Below are 23,982 nucleotides of genomic sequence, written 5' to 3' on the forward strand. Positions count from 1 at the left end.
AGTTCATTCAGAATGAAAATGATATATGTCATTAATAACTCACCCTCATGTCGTTCCAAACCCATAAGACCTTTGTTTAGCTTCAGAACACCTTCGTTCATGTGTGCGATGCTGCTGACGTAAAACACACATTCGCTGAGCCTTGTTTATGAGCAGGGGAATGAATGGTCCTCTGGCAGAAGAGGGGGAGAAGAATTGTCGAATAAAACTTCTATTTTGGTTTTCTTTGTGCACAAAAAGTAGCTTTGTAAAATTATGGTTGAACCACTGATGTCACATGGACTATTTAATCAATATACTTATTGTGTTTTTGGGCCTAGGAACATTTCAGTTGTGTTGCTGTCCGTGGAGGGACCGAAAGCTCTTGAATTTAATCAGAAATGTCTTAATTTGTGTTCTGAAGATGAACAAAGGTCTTACAGGTTTGAAACGACATGAGGCTTAGTAATTAATGACAGCTTTTTTCATTTTTGGGTGAACTATCCCTTTAACCGATCAGAGCAGCCTCTAATGTTGTCGGTCTTGTATGAGTAATTAAAAAACAAATCTACAACTTTGAGTAAGTAGAAACATCACCTTCTTTATTTAGTCCTGACAAGTTGAGATGAATGAAACACAATTAGTCATAACCTCACAGCATTTAATAATAGCCAATTTCACCTCATGGTGGGATGGGGGCCGGGGCTCATTCTCCCGGGGTCATCCTATGCCATACTCACGTTGTTGACGTGGCAACACCTGTGACGACCAACTCTAATCGTGATATGCAGTAGATCCCAGGAGCCCAAGCAGTAAAACAAAAGACAATTATTGAAAACTCATAGGGGCAGTTGACATAAGAGTAGTGTTAACATCATACTTTACCCTCTAGGGGTCACTCAGTGGCCTAGGACCTCAATACATTGGAGATATGATCACTGAATATAATCCTAACACAAGTCAGCAACACAAAGGGGCCACACAAAAAAGATAGTCCTCTTTTAGCTGTTGTGTCGGCTGCAGATGGAGTTCCAGAAGTGACTAGATGTGCTAAAAGTCAACACATTCAGATCTTGATTCAAAACATCTGTTTTGCTGTGCATTTACTGAATGAGCACTGTCCTGCCTCCAGTTGATTGCACTTTATGTCATTAATAACTCCTGTTATTTATCCTTAAATAATTAATGCACTGGATTTGGCTAATGAGAGTATTTTTTTATGTGTGTTCTTAGCGGTGTGTTCCATGCCCTGTTTGAATGGAGGCCGGTGTATCCGGCCAAACAGGTGTCACTGCAGTCAAGGATGGGGAGGATACGACTGCTCTAGGTAAGCCACACACAAACTAGGTATATGTGACAAATTCATATTAACATATGCATGTGCATACATGCATATTACATAGAAGATTTTGAAACAATTGTTGTACCAGAGTTCTCAACACTTCCCCAGAATATTAAAATGAATACTAAAGAACTCAGCTCAGAGGTTCCTGCTGATTGTGAAAGACGAGTAAGGAATAGATAAGTAAATACTTGTTCTCTGAAACTGGATTTATGCCTCAGACACACCTAGTTTCATGATATCTCTTACAGTGTTAATAAAAGATTAAATTTCCTGGAGCACTGCAGATGCTCTCAATCCAATCATTTAGTGAGCAGAGGTATAAGAAATGGATACTGCTCCCAGTTCTTTTGTGATTCATTCTTTTAAGTAATTTGCTTCTTTCCAATCTTTATTTCTCTGATTCAGTACCAATGTCAAGATTTTATTGAGCAAATACAGTCTCTCTGCAAAGTACTGTTGACCTGACAGTTTTTGCTAAAAGTGTTTCCAGCTAGTCAGCTTGATACGTGCATCCCTCGGCAAAGTAGATGATACAGCCTTCGTTGCAGAGTGATTCACAATTAGATTTACTGGACACTTGGTCGATTTAAGATTTCAATGAACTTAAATACTTTTTCATGGTTTGTTTGAACTGTACAAGCAAATGCCTCAAGCAAGTGTTATCATAAATGTTTGAAATGTATTTAGTGATTATGGTGGCAATTTATGGGTCAAAAAGAATTTTTAACAGTCTTCAGCTGATCTTTGATTATTAATCATTGTCTTTCAGAAAAAGAAGATCTGCATACTTTCATTTTTAATGTGCCACGCTACAAAAGTTCAAGTCTGAATGTGTTGGAACATGATGGCATAATGCCAGAGATTTGTATACAGCACATTTACTCTTTCCCTCAGAAAGTGGTTTTGTAAATTAAAGCTGTATTTTTTCATGTAGAAATGAAACAGTATTAAATATATGCTGCTGCTATATACATGAACTTGTACGATGTGTAAAAATGTTGATGTGATTGTCCAATGTACATGTATATAAACTATTCTTTTCATGTTTTTATTAAAACAGAACACACAACTATATGAAAACCAACTGTAATTCTCATTCCTAGAGTTAATTATGAAGAATTCTCAATTAAACGTTCAGATTGTTCTACTTGCTTGTCTCATATGACTAATAAACATTTGATGTGAACAATTTGATGCAACCAGCACAATACAACAATGCTGTAAAAGACAACTTTTAATGGCCTTTAAAGGTTTCATTTCATACAAACCCAACAGAAAATACATCAGAGATAGACATTATAGAGGGTCAAAAAAAGTCTTCTGTGTCTGTATAGAATCTAAAATAAAACCGTATATAAATGAAACACAGAATTAGAATGAGTTCGAGGTTGAGAATGATGTTTTTTCTGTGTATATTACTTATTACAGAGGTTGGTTTGTGTGTTTTTCTTCATCTATGCTCAGATATCTTCTTCAACAGCTTATCTTTATTTGATCCAGAAAATTCATCAATCTGAGAAAAAAAATACATGAATCAGTTACAGCACAACAATTAGGAGGAAACAGGTTAAAAATGCCATGGAAATAAAGCAGAAAACCTCCATAGATTATGTTTTACCTTCTTTCCATTCTTGTAGAATTGGAATGTTGGCATAGATTTGATGTCACAGAAAGCGGACACATCCTAGATGGAGAAAGAGAGAGTGGAGATCAGGTCTGAACAGGTTTATTCAGTCTACTGTGTAATGATAAGAATCTTTGTCTTTTCATTTTGCTAAGCCAGTCTGAGCACTTTTGTAAAAGAGGGATGAAATTATGTCCACAGCAGGACTCAAAGGCTGTCAGAAAAAAATGTGTTTCTTATTCATTTCATCCTAAAATTATTTTTTGCACCATTCCTGAAATTAGTATCAGAACCTTCAAATGCTCGGCTCACGTTTGCCATCCTTACCTTGCATGTTAAATGTAAGGCAAAACACATGACATTTCAACAATTTGCAAACATGTATCAAGAATTCATATTTCCATCCCCCATCTGCTTTGCAACACAGCATTGTAATAAAAGCTAGTGTTTGTAACCATAACAACATGGGCTACTATGGGATTAGAATCCCGCCAAATGTATTGCAGTCACAGATCGAAAAATAATAAGCATAAATTAAAAAAATAAAAACACGTGTAAAATAATATCGCACAATACCGAAAAACAAATGAATTTTTTTTTAAATAACAAACAACGCGGTGATGGATCTAAAAATAATAAGTGTGAATCAAAAATGTAAACACATTTAAAATTATATTGCACAAAACTGAAACATGTGTTAAAAAAATTCCAAATCGCAAACAAAATCAGGTTTCCTGCTCACGTGTTATTTTTTTGTGTGCTTGTGGTCTTTCCCCCTTTGCTCTTGTTTCCACGTTCTGCGCTTGCGTTTCTAAAAGTTGCAGTTAGAGTTTCATGTAAATCAGGGCGGGCTTCAGTGTCACTATTGGCCAACAAGTTCTAGATTGACAGCTTCTCCTCTAGCCAATCAGTCCAAGGGGGAGTTGACGTCACTCCAATGCGACTCATGGCTGCTGTGAGAGGATGGATAACCAGCGTCAGCAGGCAAATGCCAGACAATCTCAGGTAATTAGCCATAAATATTTTGTTAGTGGGTGACAGAAACATTCCCTTTGTGTGTTATGATATTTTCTCCAAGTTCAATGTAGTCTGAGTAGGTCGATATCTAGCCTGTTAACACGTGTCTTGTTTGTTTGGCTTAGTAAGCAATACTTTATATTTTAGGCAGTAGGCCTAACGTTACACGATAACGATATTTAATGCTCATCTGATCAGTAAAGCCGGTTCTGTAATCAGCGGTAGATCTCCATCACCTGAACGCTTTCACATGGAGCAGTATTTACTACACAGAGCCGTTATGCTGCTCCATATGAAAGTGTGCAGGTGATGGAGATCTACCGCTGATTACAGAACCGGCTTTACTGATCAGATGAGCATTAAATATCACGTGCTTTTTTTTTTTCGTGCAGGCAGTATTTAAGTCTATGAATGTATATCTTAAAATGCACGATTTTGCTATCTGTAACGGTGTAGCCTCGAGATCATAGATTCCATTAAGATTATTATGATTTTATGCATTGATCCTAACTCACTGGGATAGCAAATTGTTACCTTATTTAGGGACTATTCCACTATAGTGCAAAGAAATCAGTATCTAATTATCTATCTTCATCACATCAATAAAGCAGTTCCAATAGCTTTGAGAAGTATGGCTGCTAACCGTTTATATTGAAATAGAGGACAGAACATCAGTAAGAATGCCAACTAAATGCTAGAAATGTAGGCCTATATAGAGTGGATTCATAAAGTGGTCAGAAACATTTTTCCCTCATTTGTCACAGTCTTTAGTTGAAAATGTTCACATATATTTAACCTCACCAATATATGATTAGTACCCTACTGTGATTAATTGATAATAGTTTTTTTTATCTTTAGCAAATGTAAAACCCTAAATAATATCACCTTTACATAAGTACAAAGACCTTTCAGTATAATATATATATATATATATATATATATATATATATATATATATATATATATATATATATATATATATATATATATATATATATAGTCCGCTCTGCTGTATACCAATCAAACAATGACAACATTATCAAGAGTGAAGCGTTCTGAATATATTCTGAATGCATAATATAAAGGTTTTCTCATTATGCTCGCATTAACTCTTAATGTAAACTTTGTGTTTAGCAGACCGAATACCTGGATGTGCTTAGTGCAGCACAGAGCCTCATCTCTGTGCTAACACAGACTCTTAATCAGAGTCCTGTAACACCACGTCCTCAAGTTCAAGTGCAGGGTCAGGGGCAGCAGGCAGTCTTACCAGAAAGACAGACAAATACCACCATTGATCAGGACATGGCCAGGTGCATGTTGTTGGCCAAACAGTGCATGGATAACCAATCTAATAGTTAAAATGTTTTATTTGCAGGCACTCTGTCATTTACATAGTTAAACCCCTACACTATTAGATTTGACATTTTTTTAAGTTAAACAAACTTCGTTTTTTTTTATTACTGTATACCTACAGACATTTTATATACAAAAAATATATAAATGATAAAATTTTTCTTTTCTTGTAGGGCCTTTCCAAGCATGTTCCGAAGACATGCAATCTGCGGGAAAAAAAGAATAAATGTAGCATCCAGAACACATACCAAGAATGCAAAAGCATTTAAACCTTTTGATTTAAATGTATATCTTTTGGATAAAAATTCTGAGACTACCCCTTCACCTGCACACGAGCTCAAGCTTGTTCAAGCAGGGTTTGGCAAAAGGACAATCTCTATTACAATGGACATAACACATTCAGAGGTATGTTAGTGTATTTGTCTTTTTGTACAACTGGAAAAAGTACATTTATAGTAGAGTCATAAGTACAGGAAATAGAATTAAAAATTCTAATTTAGTGAGTTTCTTTGCATTTCACAATAGCTTTCCAGCACACTGTATGAAGCATTCCCGAAAATGGAGGGTCTGAGTGGAGGATGGATGCTTTATAAGGCTACTGGTGACTTTATATTTTTATTACCACTTGAGTCAGTATGTTTTGGGTTATAAAAACATTTGTCTTGTTAATTTTGTCTTTGTTTATAGGGGGGAGTGGTACAAGACGGCTGAATGTTATTCCTCCAGACTCGGAAGGTTACACTGGATCCCAGATTAAATCTGCCTCCGCATCTGGAAAGACAATGCTGTATGTAGTTCCTCTACAAGAGGAGCTGGACCTTAATCCTCTCCCTAATGATGCCAGAGAATTCAAAAAAATGCCAAAGGCTACTTGCCAAATGTGCAACAAAAGCATGCCCCTGCAAGTGTTGGCTCTCCACATTCAGGTTTGCAAGTCAAGTGATTCCGCATCCTCAAATGAAGAGGTAATGGATTGATGCTTTCTAATTAGTTTAGTACCCAAAAAGATTATTTTTATTTTGAATAATGTAACATTCCATATTGATTTATTATACAGACCTACAAAAGGATAAATGATTTTAGTTTATGTCAACAGATTGCTAATCACATACTTATGATGAAGTACTTTGTATGATACAGTTTTTATTTATTTGTTTTTGGAGCAGACAGAAGTTCAGTTCGTCTCAGAAAGCAATTTGGATGAGATAACACAAGAAAATTTTCCATCTGAGGTAATGTGGCATTAAAATTCTCCAGCCCTAATCAAAATTTTCTCTAATCCACGTTACTATTATATCGTTTAACATGTTCTTGTTTGTAGTCTGTTTTACCATGCCCAATATGTCAACTGAAGTTTCCTGTGGACAGTCTTGAACTACATGCCAGCCTGTGTGGAGAACAAAATCTTTGTGAGTAACACAAACTTGTTAAACATAGTTCTAGGAAACAAATGTGTTATAAATCAACCCCAAGTGCTTTAATGTCACATGTTCCACTGTAAAATGAAACCGTATTCTCTTTCCAATTACAGTGGAGTCTCCAGATCACAGTTCTTTTATGCGCAATGATGATTCTGGTATTGCTGATGATACAACAGGCAATTCAAGCTCTCCACAAGTATTATGGTAAAATGTTCATATAGTACAGTCTAAAAAGTTAAATAAAGTGTAAATGTAAATGGTGTTCACCATCTCATCATCTCCTGCTACAGTCTAGATGATCTTCTGGAGCTGCTTGCTGGCCGAGTTAATGCAGAAAATCAATTCCGCATTTGTGTTTCACGGGACAATCTCCTAGAGAGGGGGCTCAAGCAGTGGCAAAGACAAAAAAAAGGAAACCCAGCCAACCAGCTAAAAATAACCTTTATTGGGGAAGCTGGAGTCGACTCTGGTGCTTTAAGAAAGGAGTTTCTTACAGGCAAGTTAAGAATAATAAAAGTGGAAAAACTGTACCATAAATAAATAAACATTTATCTGTGTAATTCACACTCTGCTTTTTCTCAATGTTATTCAAAGAAATGATCAGTGGCATTGAAAAACGCCTCTTCTTGGGTCAGAGAGCAAAGAGTCCACAGTACTCCAACAGTGACCTTGACAATGGTCTCTTCAGGTTTGTGTTGTTGAAGCTCAATTTTTTTTATTACATGTGTAAAGGCAATTACTGAGTGCTTTTTAAAACCTCACTTTGAAATAATAGGACTGCTGGCGAGATCTTTGCTGTCAGTCTAGCTCAAGGTGGCCCAGCCCCATGTTTTATGAGGGAGTGGTGCTACTTTTACCTCACCACTGGGGAAGTTGATGTCAGCAGAATTTGCAAGGATGATGTAGATGATGTTGAATACTCCCTATTGATCACAAAGGTAACTTCATTCTGAATACTGCCTAATAGCTGCCAGCAGTATATTACATTGTTGGTTTGCATATTACCACAAAGTAATCACATTGAGTTAATTTGTCATCCTGTTTGTCACTGACTGTTTTTCTTAAGGTTGAAGAGGCAACTGATCTGACTGAATTTACAGATGAAATTATCAGCTGTGGATACACAGGAGCACTCAACATAGAACAAAAAGATGCCGTAATTAGGTAAATATGGAAAATACTTTGCCTTTTAAGCAGACTGTGTTATGAAGGATAGAATTTGGAAGACTGTGTAATGTTACATTTAGTCAAATTAAATTTTACTTATTAACCATAACTGTTTAACTTACATCTTGAAACAAACTTATGCTGTATTACTAGATCTACAGTTTTTCTAATTTGTTACTTTTGTTTTTCTCCACAAGAGCAATTGTTCTCCATGCAACATTTCGAGTTATACCAATGCTTGGAGACTTGCGCAAAGGCCTTCAGCTGTATGGATTGCTGGACATACTCAAGGAGCATCCAAGTCTTTGCAAGAGTCTGTTTGTTCCTGGGCAGGACTGTACAGTAAGTTAAATGTTTGTAACAACATTGTTTTTTTTAAGGAAACATCAATTTGCTGTTCTACTGACAATTTGTTATTTTTCCAGCCAGATGCAGACTATATTCTCAGCAATGTTGCTCCTGAAATGAGTGAGAGAGGAACTTCAAGGGCTTCGGTAGAGAGTAAAATCATAAACTACTTTCAGGACTTCCTTCAAGAAATTGAATGTGGAGGTGGGCTTTACGTTGTATTGTACTTTATTATCAATGGGATTGTTTACCCAAAATTAAAATTCAATAACACTACTCACTCTCAGTTTGTCCAAGATATGACTTTCTTGTTTTTCTTTACACAAAACTATAGAGAGTGCTGAAGATGCAGCAGAAGTGGAAACTGAGCCATCCTACCTCACTGTCCCTAGAGTCATGCAATGGATTACAGGCCAGGGACATAAGCCACTACTGATTTCGGAACAGAAGGCTTTTCAGATAGTTTTCAAATTTGATCATGACTGTAAAGTCAGAATGCCACAGCACACCATATGCTTCCCAATAGTGAGTGCTTGCACTAATACGGTTACCTTTCCAGTAGCACACATGACAACATACGAAGACTTTAAATTCATCATTGTACAAGCCATAAAATCAGGGGGAGCATTTAGCAGGGTTTAAATATCACCCACAATATAGTGCTGGATTTGAGTTAATCTCTTAAACCATAGCTTTAAGTGTTACAGTTGGTTAACATATTTCCTACATCAACTGGTGGATGTCTGCAGTACTTTTAGACCTACATTAAGATACTTAAGTTGCACTTTCTTTTCTGAAATGAGTGCGGTTTCTGTAGTTTATATCTGATTTAAGATATATAACTTGCATCTGCAGTTCAAATCAAGCCGCTCTGTTGTAGAGCTTTCCTTAACTGATTTTATATCTGATTTAAGGTACTGATGTTGCATTTCATTTATAAGTTCATGTTTTCCAAGAGAGCCTTGGTGTAGAGGTTTGCAACTACAGTAGGTATTTGACAATGTTGATTACAATAATAATAAAAAAAACTTTTAAAAGGAATTGTTTTTATTTTTATGCCAAAAGTGTTATGTCACATTTACCACATTAGTCATATAGATTTCATTTTATTTTTGTTTAATCTCTGTGTGGGAAGCACTGATTAGTTTCACAATAGTTTAATGATACCATTACAGGATTTTCTTTTACGTAACTTACAGTCTGATGTTTTGAGCTCCAAAGTGTTATTCAAGAAGCAGCTGCACAAAACGTAACACTGATAAGTAAATATCTTGGCCAAAGTCTCTGGACTGTGAGACTGGACTAATGGTTGTCCTGAGTCGAGCCATTTCATACTCTGAGAGCAGACACTCCACCTGAGGGACCACTACTCCAGTGTTCTGCTCCTCCTGGGGGTAAATTCCATCTTGCACCAAAATGTTGAGGTCCTGTTTAAAAAAAAAAAAAAAAATACAGTATAGACAAAACATATTGTGCTTTTTTTTTTTTTTTACAATCATACCTCCACATTACAGGAAACATTGACTGTATTCTGTGCGAGTCCTATTTCCCACAGCTGATTGGGGGACAGATTTTGCTCTGTACGGATGGAATGGTCATTCCATGCCTCAGTGAATGTATCTAGGTCTCTTTGGAGGCGTGGAAGAAAAACATAATGTGCACAGAAGAGGTGAATGGTGTTTGATGGGTCAAGAGTGCCACTCTCTTCCAAATTATGTAGAACATCATAATACAAGTTTGAAACCGACATCCACACATCTTTCCACAGCCGTTCGACCCTAAATGTAAGAGACAAAACAACCTTATTTCTTAATCATTTATGATTCAAAATTCAAAAACAAATTACCAACACTAAAGTAACAAGAAATTACCTTTGATTATGAACGCTCTTCCCCGAAATGAAACTTCCCCTGCCACAGCCCTGAACAGTGAACATCCACCTTGCAATGTCCACATTTTCTACACCTTGGTCTGCTCTTACCCTACACATTAAGACAGTAAATTTAACATTAACACTACATAGTAAGGTTGGACAAAACATCTTCTGGGGTTGGCTTGAGAAAGCCTGAGCCTAGCCAGAAAGTAAATTGTTATATCTTGAAGCCATTTAAAATGCTTGGTGAGGGTTTTAAGACCATTCATTCAGTCAGTCATTCTGTATATATAGAAACATGGATGGATAGGTAGGATGTACTCAAATGTACATACCGTGAAGGAACTCCATGCTTTTCTACTGCCTCAAGGAAGAAACCTAGTGCAGTCTCTGCTTTGTTGTTGGTTGCAGCCCCCAGATACATGACCTCATAAAATAATTTAGGGAAGTTATTGGCATTTTACACAATTATTCCATGATTGTATCACACATACAGGAGTCACACCACTAACCTTTCTTGAGTAGCCATCTATGCCCCCAAATATTACAAAGCCATATCTGAATTCAAAAGGAAAAACATTTATGCACACAGGGACCTTTAATAACATAAGATATCTTACTGTACAACAAGTGACTTGTATAAAAATAATTTAACCTACCTGATCAGCTTGTGGTTGGTGTCCAAATGCATGAGGGAAAGAGGGGCCTGAACTGAATATGATCTCCTCACAACATGTCCAAGTTGTGACATTCTAGCAAGGACTCCAGCTGAATCAACTCTATTCATAGAGTTGAAGACTCTGCTCCACTGGACTCGATGACCAAGAGCTTTCAAGTGTCCTCTCATCATTCTGTAGCCTGAATGTGGTGATGTTGTTTTGATTGCAACCACAAGATTGTCTAACTCTTCATCAGTCAATTGACTGTATGTTCCTCTCACTGTTATACCAAACTCTTGCATTCTGCGTTCTATGGTTCGTGTTGACACGCCAAGCAGTTTTGAAATGCAAGGTACAGTCAGACCAATTTCAATCAATCGTCTGATGTGCTGCTCAGATACAATGATTTTGGGACGTCCCATTAGTCCAGCAATTTCATTCAAAATCACTAAAGAGGTACGTCTTGTGTCCAGGCGATTCACAAGAACAGAACATAGGTTTGAAAGACACTGCATTACTTCTTGAGGTACATGTTCACGACTTGTATGTGAAGTGATCAAAACCAAACCATTTGTGCAAATAAAATATAAATAATCCAGGTCTAATGGCAAGCGCTGCAAAGCCTCCTGTAGTCGTGACAAGAGTCTCTCTAAAAGCAACCTTGAGACTGCCTGTGAATAAATGAAATATAAAACTATCAACATAAATTCAAGCAATCAATTCATTCGTTGCACCTAAACCGAAATCCACAAAACTGTCATAATTCACACACTATATATATATATATATATATATATATATATATATATATATATTAGGGGTGCTCCGATCACAATTGGCCGATCGTTATGTGCATCTCGTCAGTAAAGCCGGTTTTCTAATCAGCGGTTAATTCCATCAGGTGCGTGATTTCACATAGAGCAGCTGTTACTACACAGAGCCGTTGTTAACTGAGAAGATGTGCAAATCCACGTTCATTTTCAGCGTTTATTTGCGCATCTTCTCAGTAAACAATGGCTCTGTGTAGTAACCGCTGCTCTATGTGAAATCACGCACCTATATATATATATATATATATATATATATATATATACACACACACACAAAATATTTATGCTAATTACCTGAGATTGTCTGGCATTTGCCTGCTGACGCTGGTTATCCATCCTCTCACAGCAGCCATGAGTCGCATTGGAGTGACGTCAACTCCCCCTTGGACTGATTGGCTAGAGGAGAAGCTGTCAATCTAGAACTTGTTGGCCAATAGTGACACTGAAGCCCGCCCTGATTTACATGAAACTCTAACTGCAACTTTTAGAAACGCAAGCGCAGAACGTGGAAACAAGAGCAAAGGGGGAAAGACCACAAGCACACAAAAAAATAACACGTGAGCAGGAAACCTGATTTTGTTTGCGATTTGGAATTTTTTTAACACATGTTTCAGTTTTGTGCAATATAATTTTAAATGTGTTTACATTTTTGATTCACACTTATTATTTTTAGATCCATCACCGCGTTGTTTGTTATTTAAAAAAAATTCATTTGTTTTTCGGTTTTGTGCGTTATTATTTTACACGTGTTTTTATTTTTTTAATTTATGCTTATTATTTTTCGATCTGTGACTGCAATACATTTGGCGGGATTCTAATCCCATAGGCTACCATCAAAATTGTCAAATTCTGGCACTGTCTCAATCATCCGTTGATAAAACTGAATGACAGCCAATATCCTTTCTGAGCACTATCCCATGAATCAAATAACAGGGTATCAGCAAGCCGATCAAGAGAACAGCAACCGGGTGTGCTGGGATGTTCTAATGTCTTTGGGTCACTTACAAAATATTAGGCTGTCTGTGAGTATCCAAAATACTACACCAGACACCCTTGTCTACGGGAGGGAGATAGCGAGGCCAGTATTCAAATGAAAGTAACACAGTAAAACCCAGATAGTGAATCTATGTAAAAGGGGTGTTTTGCTCAGTTGGCTCAGAAGTCTGTAGGCTTTCAAGTATATTCATCAAAGAAAAAAAGACACCAGGTGACTAACCTGTGCATCATCCACGTCCACCTTTAGAAACACAACATTACTGTTCTCTGGTTTTTCAGACTCCGCCTGTGGAGGGGAAAATGGCAGTTGTAAAAAAGCAAACCACAAAGTTTGCAATCAAAGCACTTCTTTTTAACTTAATATTTCATTCCTTCCGTTTCATCTGTGAATTTTGCATGTGCTTGCTTTTGTTGTCTAAACCAGGTTAAAAGTAGTGTAAAAAAAAAAACATGTCAGCTGTGGCTGAGGTTAGTGGGTAGTGGTCAACCACACCAAGATCTCAGTGTAGGCTATGTATTGTCTAAAGAATGTTTAAAGGGTTAGTTAACCCAAAAATGAAACTTATGTCATTAATAACTCACCCTCATGTCGTTCCAAACCCGTAAGACCTCAGTTTATCTTCGGAACACAGTTTAAGATATTTTAGATTTAGTCCGAGAGCTCTCAGTCTCTCCATTGAAACTGTGTGTACGGTCTAGTCTCCATGTCCAGAAAGGTAAGAAAAACATCATCAAAGTGATCATCATCTGATGTCACATGGAATACTTTGATGGTGTTTTTCTTACCTTTCTGGACATGGACTGTATACCATACATACATTTTCAATGGAGGGACAAAAAGCTCTAAATCTAAAATATCTTAAACTGTGTTCCGAAGATGAACAGAGGTATTACAGGTTAGGAACGACATGGTGGTGAGTCATTAATTACATAATTTTCATTTTTGGGTGAACTAACCCTTTAAGGAATGAATCAGCAGTCTTTCTTTATCAGGACTGCCTTTCATTTGCATTCTGTAAATGATTCATGCTTTAATTCTTAAGGAAGCTTCCCTGCCGACTGCCCCGGCAGCACAACAACAGAGCCACTCCCGGTGATTCCGGAGGCCTCTATAGAAGAAACATTACAGCTCCAGATGTCACTCTGAATCTCAGAAGCGGTGACATATTCAGCAGTGCATGAATGCTCACTTTAAAGATTGGACCGATCATTTGGCAGGGCCCGCACCATGTGGCTGTGAAGTCCACCACCACCAACTTGTTCCCAGCATTTTTCAGAGCATTGTCGAAGGCACTCTGCAGAGAGAGGAAAAGTTGATTCATTTTCTAAACTGACACATTCCTTCCCACTGAGGTTCACTGAAATTGGCGATGATGAGTCATAATGCTATGATTTAATCAGAGTGGCAAAGACTTTCAAATATTTATATAAGAGCCATATGACCTATGACTAGAAAGGGGTGACAGCTTTTGCTTTCCATTTGAGATACTGAAATACAGCTCATATCCTTTTTAGTGAAATTACACGGAAGCAAAACAAACAAGTAGGCCAACTACTTTATTGTAAACTAATATCTGATACATTTTAATGGTGATATACAAAATAATATATGTACCCATATGTGTACTGTATTGCATTTGTTTAAACTCATTTACTAGGCCTACTTTATAAGTACCATCATAAATCAATTTAATGTAGATCCTGTTTGAAATGCATGTATATTAATTTAATCCTCGGATTTTGCATGTCTAGAACCAAAACCCTTTTCAAAAGGACACTCCATTGGAGAGAAAAAGCAGCTCGTTTCAGTTCTACCGGTAGATCGAGTTTGGGTTTTAATGAACCTATTGACAAAAGCTGTGCACTGAACAAAAGATTTTCTAAAACATTAGACTAATATGACAACAGCTAAGATTTCTAAACATGCTTCAAACTCTCTATCAGAGACTGCGCCGTGACGTAATAACGTGACAAAATAAAGAACCACTGAATCAGTTTGTGAAATGAACTCTTCGAAAGACAGAAACCGATTTGAGTCCGATCTCCCATTACAGCTGCACAGATGTTTACGGAAGCAAAAACTTTCTAACTAACAGCCACGTATTGAATAGTACGTTTTATTTCCTTTTTAAAAAGTTAATGAAAACAAATGTACTTCTCTTTTTTTCAGAGACATAAGAACATAATAACGTACATTACCTATAAAGAGTTACAGTCAAAGTCAAGGTAGCAGCTCAAATTTTGGTATTAAATACATACCTTATTCTCGATTATGATAACCATTTTGGTCGTTTTGATGTATGTCAATCAGTCTTCTACTGGTCTACTGTGTTCGTCTCGTGAAAGCTCCTGCTTCGTTGACAGTCAACCCACATCATTAGGGTGAACGTCACGTAGCCCCGCCTTCAATAAAGACAACGGACCAATCATGGAATTATAAGGTTCTGTAACCCCTCCTACCACTACAGACTACAAATATATATAATCAGCAGATAAAGCTAAGAAAATGCCATATACCTTAGTTTAGCGCAGCTTGAGGCATAAATATTTAGTTTTAACCTCTATAAGGAGTGAAGAATGCTAACTTATCTTGAAAGACCATCACTAATCTTGGTTTTACCATGAGCAAGTCAGAATGACTTGACAGATCCCGAGACGTCACGTCACCGACAGACGTGCTAAGGCTATATACAAACTGTTTGTATGCACAGTGCACACACATTCTTGCACATGTATAATGCATTTCATAGTAAACAAAGAACATTTAATGCTTTTTTGACACCTTTTAGAGTTTTTTAGACATTACAAAATGAGTTATCACAGAAGAAAACTGTATGTAGGAAAGCAGCTGACATGTTCTGAAAACTATCACCAATCACTAATCTTACCTATGGGCAAATAGCTAAGGTAATGAAACCAAAGTTATACAAAGTTATACTCAAACCGTCAGATCTTCTGCTTTTGTATTTTCAGCGTTGAACAAGCCAAGCCTTAAGATATCCTATTTTAATATCTTCATCTTGAAAGCACACTTCTGTAATTAATAACTAATTTATAGACACAATCCCTAATAAAACATTCCCTTGAATTCATGTCCAGTTGTTGTTTAACCCTGTCCTAGTGGCTGTAAAATGCAATCAACTTATTTTTTACTCAATGTTAATGTACCTTACCTTTTTGTTAAACATTCAATTTACATTATTTTTTGCTAGACACAAATTTAACTGAAGATGTTTGCTCATGAACAAACATGTTTTACTGCGATTTTGTGTCTACTTCACTATCTTCAAGACAAGTTGTGTGATAAATGTAAACTTTCACCATGCAATCTTAGTCATATGTTTGCCTTTTGTCCCAAGTTGCAAAACTTTTGGAATTCTTTCTTTAAAATATTTTCCGATGTCCTAGGGGTCGAGTTAATTGTTTGCCCTTTGATTGCAATCTTTGTTGTTCCTTCTCGGTGTCAGCCTTCAAGCCAGAGACAGGCTGATGTCATAGCTTTTGCATCTCTTCTTGCTAGGCACATAATACTGTTATCCTCAACCCCCCTTTATTTCAGTTTGGCTCAAAGATTTGATCTACAAATCTTAGATGTAGATTGAGTGTAGGTATATAACCCTTATTTTATTATTAATTTGTTTCTTAATTGTTATATGTACGTGTATGTGTGTGTATGTATGTATATGTATATATTAATGTATTATTATTTTATTTTTATTATTTTTATTATTATTATTCTTCTTCTTCTTATTATTATTATTATTATTATTATTGTTTTTTCTTCTCTTCCCAGATGCCATTGTGTTTATCGGGGATTACTTGTTGGGGCTGGGTATGGTTGTATAGGGTGGTTGGGGTGGTATAAAATGTAAAAATGCAATTTGCAACAATAAAAAATCTATGAAAAAAAAAAGATTTGTTTGTGGAGTAGCAATACATTTTTTTTTTGCCTTTAACATTAATTTTTTTTATTTTAGAACCCATAAGAATGAAAAAAAGACAGAAATAACGAACATTATTAATCAGACAAGGAAGATATGGGAAGATATGACCACATACAACATAAATATGAGGGTTATTTGGTTTTATTTGTAAAAACATACTGAGTGAAAGAGTACAGTATGAAGAGAAAGTATGGGATTCATTTAGTTCCCCTTTAGACACAAGCAGACTACACTAAGCTTTTCTGTCTACACATATTCAAGTTACCCAAATGTGTCATATTGTATTTGATGTAAAAACACAACAGATGGATTTCTAAGCATGCCTCAGACTCTAACAATAGCCTTCCCTAGTCCATCGCCCTTCAGCATCCTTATGAAGGCAGCTGGCATGTTCTCAAAGCCAGACGTGACCACTTCCTTCACCTTCAGTTTGCCCTGCAGGAAAACAATTCAATGTGTCTTCATACCAGTTCTCTGTCTCATTCACAGGCTGCTGTTGTTATATGCTGTGTAATGGCCATTATCTAATGAAGGGTGTAACGATCAAGTTCAGAATGATTCATTTCTAAAGCAGCTTACCTCTTTCATCCATTTAAGCATCCTCTTGATAGATTCTTCATCTTTGTGTTGCCAAGATCCCACCATAAATCCTTCTATCTTCAGCTGTCGTGTAATTATTTCGTGGTGAGGATAAGGACCTGTGAGACAAAACAATTGAATATAGCTTAATGTTAGATTGCTTAGATTTTTCATATCCTATACTGTCCTCTAGAGGTTGTAAAGTGTAACAATTTAAAAGCGTTTATTTCCCTTTTCCCCCTCTTATATCTTCTAATATTAAAATCTGATATTTTTTTTCTTCCATTGGAGGGACTCAGTAGAAATGAAACGTACACGTCTGTGGTGTTGTGTCATTGTAAGTGGCTATTGCACCGCAAACAGCGATACGGCCTCTTGGCTTCATGTTTTTGAGTGCTGCGGTAAAGAGGGGACCTCCCACCTAAAGAACAGGAAGTAAAAGATTTGCTAACAAATAGCAAACTGTATTTTAGACAAAAATACACATATAAAGTAAATTACATTCTCAAAGTAGCAGTCGTATCCTTCAGGTGAGGCGTTCTTCAGTGCTTCCTCCAGTGAGGAGACAGTCTTGTAGTTGAAGGCCTGGTCAAAGCCTAGCTCTTTTAGGTAGGCCACCTTGTCATCACCTCCTGCTGAGCCCACAACCTTGCAGCCTTTAATCTTGCAGATCTGCCCCACCATCGCACCTACAGCACCTGCTGCTGCGCTCACCAGAATCGTCTCACCGGGCTGTACCTTACACACCTCTTCCAGACCATACAGAGCAGTTAAACTAGAGGATAAAAGAGACAGGATTTAGGAAACATACTTGATATTTATATAAAGAAAAAAAAAAGAATTGTAACTGCCATAATTTTTAAAAGTCGTGTTTATATTACCCAGGCATCCCCAAGGAACCAAGAGCCAGGGACATTGAAATATCACTGGGCCATTCGGATACTATCCGAGTCAAGATGGGCCCGGCTGGACCCTTTGCTTTGGTTACAGTGTGTGTCCTCCACCCACAATTAGCAACCACGTAGCATCCCTCAGGAAATGCTGGGTCCTTGCTCTTCACTACCCTGCCAGACATGAGTTAAGATATTTATTTAGTGATGTAAAATGTATTTGGTTATGAAAAGACCTGTTTCCTCACTTAGATGCAACTTTGTGGTTTAACTTGCTAATGTAATTGCACAAACATGCATAGAAAATATTTTTCTACTGTTCATCTGTTGCTCAAGATGTTTTTCCACTCATTTAAGTGGAAGTGTCTTCATCAGATGATGCAAACGGAAACCAAATTTGTGAGTAACTGGACCGCTTCAGCAACAGATTCAACTGCCTAGAAGTTTTCTGATTTTCTACCATATTACAATATTTCAATTGATTTGGCATTCTATGATCACTTGGATAAGATTTATTCCCCTTTTCACTACTGAGCATGCTTTTTGTTTCTGTAAATGTTCTGCTAAGTAAAATGAATCTACAGTGTGTGACTAAAAAGGGTTAAATAATGTAACAATATTAAACATTAATACAAAATACAACAATATACATAGAAATAATTCCTTACTTTGCCAGTTGAGTCCCATATTGTACATCCCCCTCTTTTATCCACATTTTACTCAGAGATCTATAAAAACAACAGGAGGCAATATTGGCTAGACACACCACATAGCATTACATCAAATATAGAGATGTTATTCTAATAAGACTGAGACAACTTTACCTCATATATGGATCAACACTTAAATAGACTGCCTCCACAAGCACGTCTGAAGCAAAAATGATTACGTTAAATCTGCGAGGCACAGCAAAGGTATACAAAAAAGACTAATATATGAATTAGCCATACCTCCATCTTGAAGCTCTGGCAGAGCTTCTTCTCTCAGTTCAAAGTTACTTTCCTTAGGAAAGCCCTCAAAGTGTTTTTTAAGGATCCATGTCTTTGCCTTAACCATGATTGTATGTCAGAAGCTGCACAGAAAGAGCTCTTCAAACTGGAATTTGTTCTGAGAGAGAACAGAGCTTGCTTTTATTGCGGTGACGACAATGAATACTCTTACATAATAAAACATCACTATTGACATAAATTACGTTGCAGATTTACACACACAACCTCACACCTGCACACTGAATATTGTTTACCTTGGACTTTCAGTATTTAAATTGTATTATCTGAATTAAATATTAAGTAACAAAACATTTGTGCTTAATGTTATAAACAATCTTCTAGGCGAGGAGGTTTCACCCCAGGTTACCCTGACATCAATTTTCAGGATTGTTGTGAACAGACATACAAACATTATGAATTAAAGTACACACAACTGTCTTGTTTGGTTCGCTTGAATCGAGCTCAATTTGGTGCAGATCTTTTAGTAAAGTGAGAATACAGCAGACCAAAAAATAGTACCGGTCTCGGTCTGCTTTCAAACCAACTCTGGTAAGGTTGAATGGATGAACGAATGAATGGACGACCTTATCACACGAGTACTTTTGTTTACTGGTTTTCATTTATGGTTCACTAGCAAAAAGGCCAGTGTGAAAGTGAACCACAATTTTTATATATATATATATATATATATATATATATATATATATATAAATAAATACAATCAACGTTGTATTTGTTCCGGACCAAATTAAGTGAACTAGCGGAATTTCCTAGTGTGAATACACCCTGTGAGTGGTAAACATAAACATTGATGGTTGGTGAATAAAAATGTATTTTATTTTCTTATTTGTTGCTATTTAAATATCAGAATAATTTCTAATGCACAGTCAGGATGACTTTGAAATGACCTCATAACCATGACATTGCATATACTTTGAATGTCACTGTATACTGTATGACAAAACCCAAATCAAAATCATTATTCCATATTCCACTAAAATTAAATGTTTTATTCTGAAATGTATTTGAACATATTCTTAATCAATGCAACACAAAAGCTACTACACATTTTGTCATGAATGATATATATAAATCTTTTATTTGCCCCACACATAAGATGACCCGGTTGGTCTCTTCCAGAACATTCACTATGAACTACGATTCCTTCATAAATAGCCACAAGATGTCAGTGTTTTCAGACAGATATTTTTGTTGTGTCATTGTACATTACCACCAAACACCCAGTGCAGGTAGTAAAAATACCAAATTATTTTTAACTTTAATTTTTAAGCTCATGCATTTATTTATTTATATATCAAAATAACTTTCAAAGAAAACGTGTCTTGTTAGAAACCTCTAAAAAGCGACTTTATTTGCCTGTCTGCATCCGTCTTACTATAAAGACCATCTAAAGACAGTTAATGATTTATCTGCTATCACTATTGTTCATTTAGTTCATGATGACTAAACATATTCTGCTGGGTTTTTTTATGACAGGATTTACAAATGCTGAATAATGCTGAGCAACAGACTTGATAGGCCTAATCTTTTGAGATCAATATCTCCTTTATGCTTCTAATATTAGAGCAAGTATCATATTATTCTTGTTTTGTGCATATCTGTCCTAGAGAATGTTGCAAATGTACAAAAAAAGAGACTTTATTTGTAAAACAAAATAAAGGACACCACTGCAATACTTGTTATTAGACTTTAACAATGGCTTTTTCGGTATTTTCTCCTCGCAGCATCAAGAGAATAGGCATCATTATTAATATATGATACTTACAGAGAAGAAGTACAATTGTATTTAAATAAAGCATAGTATAGTAATAACCAGACTAGCAGCATCCAGGTCAATGTTCGCTTCAGTGACTCTTCATTTTTATGTTCCCACCTGCCTACCAAGAAACCTTCCATTTTCAACTGCTTAAAAATCATCTAAAGGTGTGGACAAGGACCTAAAAAAGACAAATACACATCATCACTGCAGCAAATGGACAAAAGTCTACTTCTCCCCAATTCTTCAAATCTACTTTTATGTTTCACTAATGATGACTAAACAGCTTTTGTGTTGTTTATACAAAGGTATTGTATAATATTGATATATTGATTCTATTAGCGTAAAGGTTATTCAGAACAGACACAACTGGTTAAAACGAGAATCACATGAGAGTTACTTGGATGAAGGCATCAGCTAAATGACTAAATGTAAATGTCGGTTAACCAAACCTGTTTGTGGACTGGTGTCATTATATAGTGATTTCCTCCACATACAGCAATACTCCCCAAATGCCTTCATCTGTGTAATACTGTAGCACATCAAAGCCTAGCTCTTTTAGGTAGGCCACCTTTTCATCACTTCCTGCTGAACCCACAACTTTGCAAACTTGTAGTTTGGCAATTTGACCCCCTACAGAACCAAAAGCCGCTGCAGCTGCATTCACCAGTAAGGTTTCTCCTGATTTGAAGGCACAGATCTCCTCCAAAACAGTTAATGTTATTTATTATAAACTGATGTATCATTTTATCATATAACGTTTATGTGTGGTGCCTCAAATAAAAGAAGGCCAAGTAAATTATCTTAGCTGAAAAGGGAGGTTTTTTTTAATTTTTTGATACAAGCTGACCTTTCTGAGATGTTTAAAAGCAATCCAAAACAAATCTCACAAAGCAGAGAACATGTGTGCAACAAATTTTTGTTTCATAAAGCCATAAGTGATTTACAATACACGCCTATTTTTACCAGAACTCAAGCCATATTGACTCACAACATCTGGGATGATCTTTGATGTGTTTAAAAGAAATATCAGAAAATGACTATATCGCAGTCGATTAAGCATTTGACCTTCCCTTCTAAAACCATCTGGAAAAGAAACAATTGGGGGTATGAAAGAAGCAGTGAGTTTTACCATGATAAGCCAACGGCTCCAAGGGCATGGGAGGAGGAGATATCCTGAGGCCAGGCATCCAAGACTCTGGTGATATTGCTGTTTATTACACAATTATGGTCATTGACTGTTAATGTGTCACAGATGGTTTTCTTTTGTAATGATGACCAAATTGCTGAAAATTTTGCATTTTACTTTTATCAAAAAAGTCATGGTTTCTCTTAAAATGTTGAGGAAAGAATCTGAACAGATTAAAGTCAGTCAGCTCAGCTGCAGATGTTATGGGACACAATGATTATTATTTCTCTTACTTGGCAACTTGAGCTCCGATCATCACATCTCCTGCTTTCAGTCGAACACGGCTGAATGGTCTAGAAGAAATTAAATAGATAAAAAATAAAAACCTAGGACTAGTATATTTGGGGAAATGAATGCATCAAATAATTCACAACAAACCAAACAAGGAATCATTTTCAAACCCAGGATCAGTATGACTTCACTTTATGTCAAAAGAACCTAAAATACAAATGTTAATGCACCTGTTAACTAACATTACAGCTTCACTCACCGCATGTAAGGGTCAATACTAAGGAACACTGCCTCTAGAAGAACCTTTGAAGAACAAGAATAAACTCCCTTGGTATGCAATAGAGCAAATATGGGAAAAATATGAAATCTGAGAATCACAAAACTCCACCTTTGGGCTCAGAGAGCTGCTCTAGTTTCAGCTCAAAGTCGGTGTCTGATTCTCTAATATATTCTCTGTTGTGCACACAGTAGAGAACTGATTAGGCCATTGTTCTGAAATATTCGGTGTAGGGGATATTTGGGGTGTCAGTAAACATGAATATTTATGAGTTTCCTGTTTCGTGTTAAAGCGAAAATATTAGTGCGTTTTCACCGGATCACAAAAACTTTTCAACAATGTTACGATTCTGCTTCGAGCATGTTAAGCAAGCTTAGAATATAATTGTTCGTTTGTGCACAAAATGTTATTTCCTGTGTTATATGTTTATTCAACGATTACAGCCACTGATTTCAAGTATAGGTCTCTGCAGGAAAGTAATGGGAGTTACGAGATCAAGGTGTTTTTACACCATGATACCTGATTAGTTGATGTAAAAGTGACGTTAGGTTTAGGGATGGGGTTGGGTAAGGAGGATCATTTAGATTGCATGGTTCAGAAACACCCAGCAGTTTCAAAACACCCACATGGTGATAAACGCCCACTTTTGCTCTGCAGTGACCTAAGTCTCACTGATTTGCCAGAGGTAACCTATTAGAATACGTAACAAGTAGATGGGACAAAAGCTGCAAATAGTTTCTTATATTCCTTTGGTTTGCTATTAAAAGTATGTAATTTGAGAAGTATACCGTTGAGTGTTGCTTATGGTGGCACAATAAAACTTGCTCACTGTATTGTAAGACTGTAAGGTAAGAAATAAGGAGCAATGTGAAGACTCATAGGAAGTAGCCTAACTTTTTAATTTATTTATTTCCCTATCATAGGTCACTTCGATGCTGCGGTGACGTCACCACGTATGGGAACACCTCTGGTGTGACGAATGTCTGAAGCCCTATACCATCCCGCCAATCCTATTGGCCAAATGGCGCATAGCACCACCCTGCGCATGCGCGCGCATGATATACCTGGGTGCAGCGCGCCATTTCGCTCAGATTTCATTCCTTCAGGAATAGCGAATCATCTGTGCCCTATCGTCTCGCGTTCTCCAGCGATCTCTTCGAGCAGTGTTAACTCCTCTTCGCGGACGCGATGAGCTTTCGAAAATGTAAGGAGCCATGTACCAGGTACATCACGGCGGGGGACACTCATGACAGGTGCGTAGTATGTCTTGGTTTACATCACGCACAGGCGGCGCTTAGCTGCCTTTCTTCCTGTCCCCATTGTGATGGCCTGCGGCTCAGAGTACTGCGCTCCAGGGTGGAAGTTTTCTCTAATGTCGCCCTCGAGTCTAACCCCCGTCAGGTCACCTCTGCGACTGCCGAGGCACCGCACGAGGCGAGGGCCTGGGGTGACACGTGCGACATGGATTTTGTGGACAGCGCAGCGCTGGAATAT

At 36.9% G+C, this 23,982-nt stretch overlaps 5 protein-coding genes and 1 long non-coding RNA gene across 9 annotated transcripts in view; 2 read left to right on the forward strand and 4 right to left on the reverse strand.

Moving 5' to 3' along the window:
* Positions 1–2,474, forward strand: part of LOC127962123 (sushi, von Willebrand factor type A, EGF and pentraxin domain-containing protein 1) — a 61,626-nt gene extending 59,152 nt beyond the window's left edge. For both annotated transcript variants that reach the window (XM_052561591.1, XM_052561592.1), the window contains 2 exons: positions 1,213–1,306; positions 2,094–2,474. In XM_052561591.1, the coding sequence (XP_052417551.1) occupies positions 1,213–1,306; positions 2,094–2,124 (125 nt within the window). In that variant the 3' untranslated portion in view covers positions 2,125–2,474. The remainder of the gene's footprint in view (positions 1–1,212; positions 1,307–2,093) is intronic.
* A 66-nt stretch (positions 2,475–2,540) lies between these two features.
* On the reverse strand, positions 2,541–15,032 carry LOC127962133 (thioredoxin-like). Its single transcript, XM_052561607.1, has 5 exons — positions 14,872–15,032; positions 13,803–13,907; positions 12,833–12,898; positions 2,943–3,008; positions 2,541–2,837 (listed from the first exon to the last, which is right to left on the reverse strand). The coding sequence occupies exons 1-5, from the start codon at positions 14,893–14,895 to the stop codon at positions 2,775–2,777; spliced, it is 324 nt and encodes a 107-aa protein (XP_052417567.1). The 5' UTR covers positions 14,896–15,032; the 3' UTR covers positions 2,541–2,774.
* LOC127962126 (uncharacterized) lies at positions 3,425–9,295 on the forward strand. Of its 3 annotated transcripts, none has more exons than XM_052561598.1 (15): positions 3,425–3,953; positions 5,100–5,275; positions 5,492–5,723; positions 5,844–5,919; positions 6,006–6,283; positions 6,485–6,550; positions 6,640–6,727; positions 6,850–6,943; positions 7,030–7,235; positions 7,334–7,427; positions 7,515–7,677; positions 7,806–7,903; positions 8,104–8,248; positions 8,332–8,458; positions 8,589–9,295. In XM_052561598.1, exons 1-15 carry the CDS (start codon positions 3,912–3,914, stop codon positions 8,894–8,896), a joined length of 2,193 nt encoding a protein of 730 aa, XP_052417558.1. In that variant the 5' UTR covers positions 3,425–3,911; the 3' UTR covers positions 8,897–9,295. The 3 variants fall into 3 exon arrangements, with proteins under 3 accessions (XP_052417558.1, XP_052417559.1, XP_052417560.1); XM_052561599.1 differs by having other exon boundaries at positions 5,103–5,275; XM_052561600.1 differs by lacking the exon at positions 5,100–5,275.
* On the reverse strand, positions 9,354–12,826 carry LOC127962129 (uncharacterized). Its single transcript, XM_052561604.1, has 7 exons — positions 11,911–12,826; positions 10,787–11,457; positions 10,640–10,685; positions 10,463–10,554; positions 10,126–10,236; positions 9,756–10,032; positions 9,354–9,681 (listed from the first exon to the last, which is right to left on the reverse strand). Exons 1-7 carry the CDS (start codon positions 11,950–11,952, stop codon positions 9,478–9,480), a joined length of 1,443 nt encoding a protein of 480 aa, XP_052417564.1. The 5' UTR covers positions 11,953–12,826; the 3' UTR covers positions 9,354–9,477.
* Positions 15,033–16,679: 1,647 nt separating the features above from the next.
* On the reverse strand, positions 16,680–19,132 carry ptgr1.2 (prostaglandin reductase 1, tandem duplicate 2). The gene is made up of 8 exons (XM_052561605.1): positions 18,976–19,132; positions 18,850–18,895; positions 18,694–18,753; positions 18,017–18,199; positions 17,637–17,910; positions 17,451–17,556; positions 17,136–17,254; positions 16,680–16,991 (listed from the first exon to the last, which is right to left on the reverse strand). The coding sequence occupies exons 1-8, from the start codon at positions 19,079–19,081 to the stop codon at positions 16,881–16,883; spliced, it is 1,005 nt and encodes a 334-aa protein (XP_052417565.1). The 5' UTR covers positions 19,082–19,132; the 3' UTR covers positions 16,680–16,880.
* A 625-nt stretch (positions 19,133–19,757) lies between these two features.
* On the reverse strand, positions 19,758–22,966 carry LOC127962135 (uncharacterized). Its single transcript, XR_008154522.1, has 5 exons — positions 22,600–22,966; positions 22,471–22,514; positions 22,214–22,273; positions 21,924–22,001; positions 19,758–20,972 (listed from the first exon to the last, which is right to left on the reverse strand). It is a non-coding gene; the product is annotated as an uncharacterized LOC127962135 (long non-coding RNA).
* Positions 22,967–23,982: the final 1,016 nt, after the last annotated feature.

Source organism: Carassius gibelio, chromosome B7 (genome assembly GCF_023724105.1).
Source record: "Carassius gibelio isolate Cgi1373 ecotype wild population from Czech Republic chromosome B7, carGib1.2-hapl.c, whole genome shotgun sequence".
NCBI classification, from domain to species: Eukaryota; Metazoa; Chordata; class Actinopteri; order Cypriniformes; family Cyprinidae; genus Carassius; species Carassius gibelio.